Source organism: Pundamilia nyererei, unplaced genomic scaffold (genome assembly GCF_000239375.1).
Source record: "Pundamilia nyererei isolate P.nyererei 1_Seehausen unplaced genomic scaffold, PunNye1.0 scaffold00092, whole genome shotgun sequence".
NCBI lineage: Eukaryota > Metazoa > Chordata > Actinopteri > Cichliformes > Cichlidae > Pundamilia > Pundamilia nyererei.
The window spans coordinates 603,925-610,063 of NW_005187493.1; the positions used below are offsets into that span (position 1 = coordinate 603,925).

At 38.7% G+C, this 6,139-nt stretch overlaps 1 protein-coding gene across 3 annotated transcripts in view; it reads left to right on the top strand.

Annotated features, from left to right (window-relative positions):
* ikbke (inhibitor of nuclear factor kappa B kinase subunit epsilon) overlaps window positions 1-6,139 on the top strand; it is a 16,995-nt gene that overhangs the window by 9,923 nt on the left and 933 nt on the right. For all 3 annotated transcript variants that reach the window (XM_013912510.1, XM_013912511.1, XM_005739457.2), the window contains exons 10-20: window positions 1-87; window positions 226-284; window positions 399-490; window positions 607-708; window positions 1,137-1,194; window positions 1,807-1,919; window positions 2,009-2,085; window positions 2,172-2,211; window positions 2,316-2,417; window positions 5,729-5,825; window positions 5,998-6,089. In XM_013912510.1, the coding sequence (XP_013767964.1) occupies window positions 1-87; window positions 226-284; window positions 399-490; window positions 607-708; window positions 1,137-1,194; window positions 1,807-1,919; window positions 2,009-2,085; window positions 2,172-2,211; window positions 2,316-2,417; window positions 5,729-5,825; window positions 5,998-6,089 (919 nt within the window). The remainder of the gene's footprint in view (window positions 88-225; window positions 285-398; window positions 491-606; window positions 709-1,136; window positions 1,195-1,806; window positions 1,920-2,008; window positions 2,086-2,171; window positions 2,212-2,315; window positions 2,418-5,728; window positions 5,826-5,997; window positions 6,090-6,139) is intronic.

The following is a 6,139-nucleotide window of genomic DNA, read 5'->3' on the forward strand; positions in this document are numbered from 1 at the left end:
ATCTTCCACGAACTTCACCTTCTCAGCCCCTCATTCTGCTCAGCTATGCAACTGATGAAGCAAACACCAGCCTGCCATTCAGAGAACGTAAGACCGAGACTTGCATAACGGAAATATGTGTGTGTTAAGTTTTGAGAAAAAGGTGTCAGTTTCTGTCTCAACAGAAATATTTTAGCTGGTTTGAATTCTATATTTTTTGCGATGTATTTCTTTTGTCCTCCGCAGCAGAGAGTCCCGTCATCCCGGCCAGGTTTGACGTCATGGCAGATTACAATTTCTCCAAGGTAAATGCTCCCTGTTATTACCGGTAGTTTAAAATATTATTTAATATATTATTTTATATACTAAACACTTTTCATATCTGCCTTCTTTTCCCCCCGATCCCCTTTTATTTTTAGATTGTAGTAGGTGTAGTCCACCAGTATCTGAGGATAGTACGGCTGCTGCACACGCACCGGGAGTTGCTGCTGCAGGGATATTACAGCTACATGTGAGACACAAACACAGATAAAAATTATTTGTTAGTCTTCTTGGAATTCTGAGCCTCCCGGGTGTTTTTTCCCTTCAGTTTATGTTCTGCGTTTCCCTATTTTTCTTGTTTCTTAGAATGAAATTGCGCAACGAGTGCAGAGAAGCCTTGCACAGTATTGCCATGGTCACCATTAGACTGCAGTCCTGCCTCAATGCAGAACACGGGATTCGCACACTGTAAGTTTGTCTGCACACTTTTTAACCCTAAGCTGTAAAAGGCTGAAGAGGTATTGTTGTTGCAGCAAGTTTTCTGGAAATCTTGTGAATGTGATAGCTCAAGAAGGGAGTCACCTGGGATTTTCAAATGAATACATACAGTGTATCTACTAGAAGGCTGAAGGGTAGCACTGGCACCCGTAAGTGTTTTTAGAATAAGCACAGAAAATTAATTCTGTAAAAGTGCACTCGAAATGGTAAAGTGCAGTGTTTGCAATAATTCGGGCATACTTGTTACCTGAGGTAGATTTTTTATTTTTTTTATCTTGACAAATGAGGCTAGGTCTTGTGTAAAGACACAAAACATTTCTAATGTTCCTGATACTGTAATAATGCCATCTTTAACCTATAACCTTCCTTTCTCCTCCAATATCTGCTACATTTCTTAGAGACCCTTACACTTCAGAAAATCAAGGCTCAGCTGCTAATGGTCAAAGGTTGCGGCAGGTGAGTGCCAAGAGCAAAAAACAGAGACGAGCTCGACTGATGCAGTTATACAGGTCCCAGTTAAAACTGTACAATTAAAACTCAAATTATGTCTTGTCTTTGTGAAGGTTTAATACCTTTTTGCTGGTACTGTAGTAGTAGTACTGGATGCTGCAGTTTGTGGTGCACCTGATTTACATGCTGTTATTCTAAAAACATCATAGAGGGAAAGCAGATATAATCATCCTGCTTTTTATGCTACCTATTGGCAAATATTAACACTGATTGAGTGTCTTTGAGATGGATATTTGGTTGCTACTAGAATTATAAGATACTGTATTGTAGTTCAAATTTTAGAGGATGCTAAATTTAGGTTTATTATGAATTTATATATAAACAGGCACATTGCCTTAGTGTTATAGTAAGATTTAAACCTGGTATGCAAAGGAGTTAGAGTTCCCTCGCAGTTGACTGAAATTCAATATCATGAGAGACAGGCAGACAGCATAGCTTATATTTGATGCGTCTCATATTGAATCCCCTAAATGTGAGAGCTTGAATCATAACTGACTGCACAGATTTGTGCTTTGTTGATGTGTTGTGTGTAAGAATCTGAGATGCTTGTCTCCTCAGGTTCATCAACACCTACCTTTGTACAGTGCTGGTATCCAAGAGTTTCAGAACCGACTTGATCAACTGCAGATAGAACAGGCCAAGTTGTCAGAGACTCTGGCCAATGATAAGAGGTACTATCGGGGGCAGGGATTCAAAACTGCAGAATGGACAATTGGTTTTATTTATAAGTGTTTATTAGAACTAATTTCTTTTCTTATAGCTGCCAGAAGATAGAAATGCTGCTACAGAAGATAACAGCAATTCATCAGCATTATCGTAAAGACAGGCTGACTGGCAGTATGCACAGCTTCTCTATAGATACTATAAATTTCTTGTTTGTGTTTCATATTATTCATCTGACAGATTTCTTCTTTTTCCCACAGAGCTAGCATACAATGATGAGCAAATCCACAAGTTTGAGAAGTGAGTGCGTGTGTGTGATTATGGATTTGTGTTCCCACAGCTATGCCCCAGCCTGTAAAGTACCTGCGCTGTCGTGTAATCTGTTTGTCGTTCTTCCTTGACAGAATCCACCTGTCGAGCCACATTAAGCGAGTGAAATCTCTGTTCAGAGAAGACTGTGTGCAGAGATACAAAGAGGTTTTAGACTCAACAAGAGCATGGAACAGGTCAGAGCAAGCTACTCCTTCATTAAAATAACCTTTAGCAGTCATTCAAACAGTTGATCAAAGCTGATATTGTATGTTATTGATTAACCCTGGTCATCATCACTGTATATTTGTGTAACATGGAATACAGGTTACGTACTTTATGCACTTTGATTCTCTGTCTTTCAAATGTGTTTAAGTAGAGTAGAAACATTTTAATTTAAAATACAGGTTAAAAACATATATGGTATAAAAGATGGGTGGAGCCACGCAGCTTGTGAAGCCTCAAACTGAGAATTTTTGCCACCTTGACCAGACAAACGATTGTGATTGACAAGTCATTATCCAGTGAATACGTGGTGGCTTATCCTTCTTTTTGGCTCAAGTAATGACCATAATAAGGCTGGGTGGTTCGCTCCCTACTCCAATCGTCCTCCTTTGGATGATAGCATCACCAGCAGCAAGCAAAGATGTTATCCACCCTCTATAATACACAATATGTGTTCCAAACAAAAACACACACACAATGAAAACAATTCTTACTTCCACCATGAAGAAATGTCTCCATAGTTGACACACAATACTGATTGATTTAGCCATCTGCAATTTGTTGCTGGATTTCAGCTGAATCCAGTGAAATTTTCTTCAGGTTTATTTATTACAGCTCCAAATCACAACAAGAGTTACCTCAAGGTAAGGCTTAATATTTTAAGGTGAAAAAACTACAATAGCACAGAAATAACATAGAAAACACCAACAAACAGAAAACCCCCAATGAGAAAGTATTTGGCGACAGTGGGAAGGAAGAACTCCTTTTTAACAGGAAAAAGCCTCCTGAAGTACCAGGCTCAGGGAAGGGCAGCCATCTGCCGGCTGGGGGTGAGAGAAGGAAATCTGTGGAAGAGAGCCACAGATTAATAATAATTAATAATTACATCAGAGTGCTGTATAAACACATGGACAGGGAAAAAGGTGAGTTTTTCATAGGAGGCTCCAAGCAGCCTAGGCATATTGCAGCGCGACTAAGGGAGAATTCAGGGTCACTTGATCTAGCCCTACCTATAATTTTTATCAAAAAGGAAGGTTTTAAGCCTAATCTTAAGGTTTGACTTCTCTGAGGTCCTCCTCTTTTCCCCCTGGCTGGCAGTTCAGTATTCTATATCCTTTATCCAATATATCCACGGTCCCTCCTTCAGTTCAGTTCAGTTTTATTTCAAACATGTGCATTCACAATCATTACAAAAGATCATTCCATTATTTTGTTTGAAAAGGAGTAGGCAGAAGTATACACTTATTAGTCCCTACCCCCTCAAGTTTTACGTCTCATTGATTTAATTTTCTTTTAGTCTTAAATTAAACAAACAACATATGAAGCTAAAGCAAAGACAAAACAAACAAACAATAAAACAAAACAAATAAACAAGCCCCACCACAGTATAGTTACTTTCATATAAATAAAGACAGAATGGTTACATTGGCAGATTCACAAATTATGAAACAAACAAACTAAAACACTATTACGAACAACATTCCCGCCCAGGTTAACCCTGTTTTCTTCATTCTTATATTTGTTTAAAATGTGTTTTTTATATTTTATTTTAAACTGGTTTATGTTGTTACTTTCTTTAATTTCTTCTGTTAGACTGTTCCATAATTTAACTCCTGCTATGGAGATAGACATACTTTTTAAAGTTGTTCTAACACTTTGTATTTTAAAATTCCATTTCCTTCTTAAGTTATACTCACCTTCTCTTTCTATAAACAATTATCAGATTGCTTTTGGAATTCAATTCAATCCAATTCCATTTTATTTATATAGCGCCAAATCCCAACAAAAGTCGCCTCAAGGCGCTTCATAGATACAGAGAAAAACCCAACAATCATATGACCCCTTATGAGCAAGCACTTTGGTGACAGTGGGAAGGAAAAACTCCCTTTTAACAGGAAGAAACCTCCGGCCCAGGCTCAGGGCGGCCATCTGCTGCGACCGGTTGGGGTGAGAGAAGGAAGACAGGATAAAAGACATGCTGTGGAAGAGAGACAGAGGTTAATAACAGATATGATTCAATGCAGAGAGGTCTGTTAATACATAGTGAGTGAGGAAGGTGACTGGAAAGGAAAAACTCAATGCATCATGGGAAACCCCGGCAGCCTACGTCTATTGCAGCATAACTAAGGGAGGATTCAGGGTCACCTGGAAGCATTGTATTTCTTACTTTATATATTATTTGCGCTGTTTTAAACTCCACCAAGTCTTGGAATTTAATAGCTTGCATTTTGAAAAATAGTCAATTTGTATGATCCCTGTACCCTGGATTATTTATTAATCTAGTGGCCCTTTTTTGTATTATTGTTATTGTTTGTGTATTACTTTTGTATGTGTTTCCCCAGACCTCTACACAGTAGCTCATATACGGCAGTAGTAAAGCACAGTATAATATGTGCAGTGCTTTCTTTCTCCAGTATTTGCTTTGCTTTCCCCAGGATGGCCATGCCCGGTGCCAATTTCCCTTGAACATAAGTAATTTGTGGTTTCCAACAGACCTTGTGGTCAATGATCACACCAAGAAATTTTATTTAATTCACTCTTTTTTTAAATATACATTGTCAACACATATTTTTACTTTGATATAAATCTTTTGGTTTCCAAACAACATAAATTTGGTTTTATCTAGATTCAATGATAATCTTTTTTATATCAAACTTCTTTAATATCGTTAAATCCTGTGTGATCATCTCCAAAACACAACTCCTCTGCACATGTACAAACCACCATTTTGTCAGTAATGCTTTTTTAAATTATCTTTCATCATCGTTATAAAGTGATTGGACAATAAAAATTAAAAAGAAAACCCACCACCACCATGATTGTTTATCTATAAGCATTTGTTTCATTTGGCAGCACTGTCTGTCAGTGGATATCCAATCTCCGTGGAAAATTACTTGATGCTTGAGCACCTAAAACAGGAACAGGATGGCATTTTTGTTTACTCGTGTGGCCAGCGATAGCTTTCCCATGGCAGGCAGTGGAATAACTGGAGCAACAGGAAACTCTGGCTTAGGAAAAGAAGGTGAAGGAGTGCGAGGCCAAAAGGACACAAGGGTGAACAAAATTTTTGGTATTCACTTGATGGTTAAAAATTTGAAGAAAAGGTTATTTCTATGAGGTCGTTGAGCCTTAAACCCTGCCTAGTTACCAGCCTAATGATGGTGTTTAATAACTGAAAGCAGAGTGGTCTTTCCAAGAATGGTGCAGGATGGTGGGTGTGGGTTTGAAAACCTGTCTGTTACCAATTAGGTTTACTCAAGTGTGCTTCTACATTTGTTTGCAGCCTTATGCTGGAGCTGCAGACCCGACTGCAGGACTTCAGTTCTTTCTCTGCAGGCTTAATAGCAGACTTAGAGATGAGTGAGCAGTGCCAGAATAAGGTCAGTATCACTCTTTTCATGCCTAGGAGACACAGTCTTGACACCTTATGCATAAACATGGAGTCTGACATGCATTTTTCCTGTGCTGCCTTTTTGTTTGTGCTCAGTAGTTATTGTATTAGTGATGTCGCGCAAGTCAGTGACTATGTCATGTCTCATTTGTCGTCCTCAGGTTATGGACAGAATCCTTTACACTCTGCAGTCCAAAAGACCAGAACAACAGTCAGCAGTCATACCCAAAGACAATGACCAGATGGTCTCCAGGTGTGTGTGTGTGTGTGTGTGTGTGTGTGTGTGTGTGTGTGTGTGTGTGT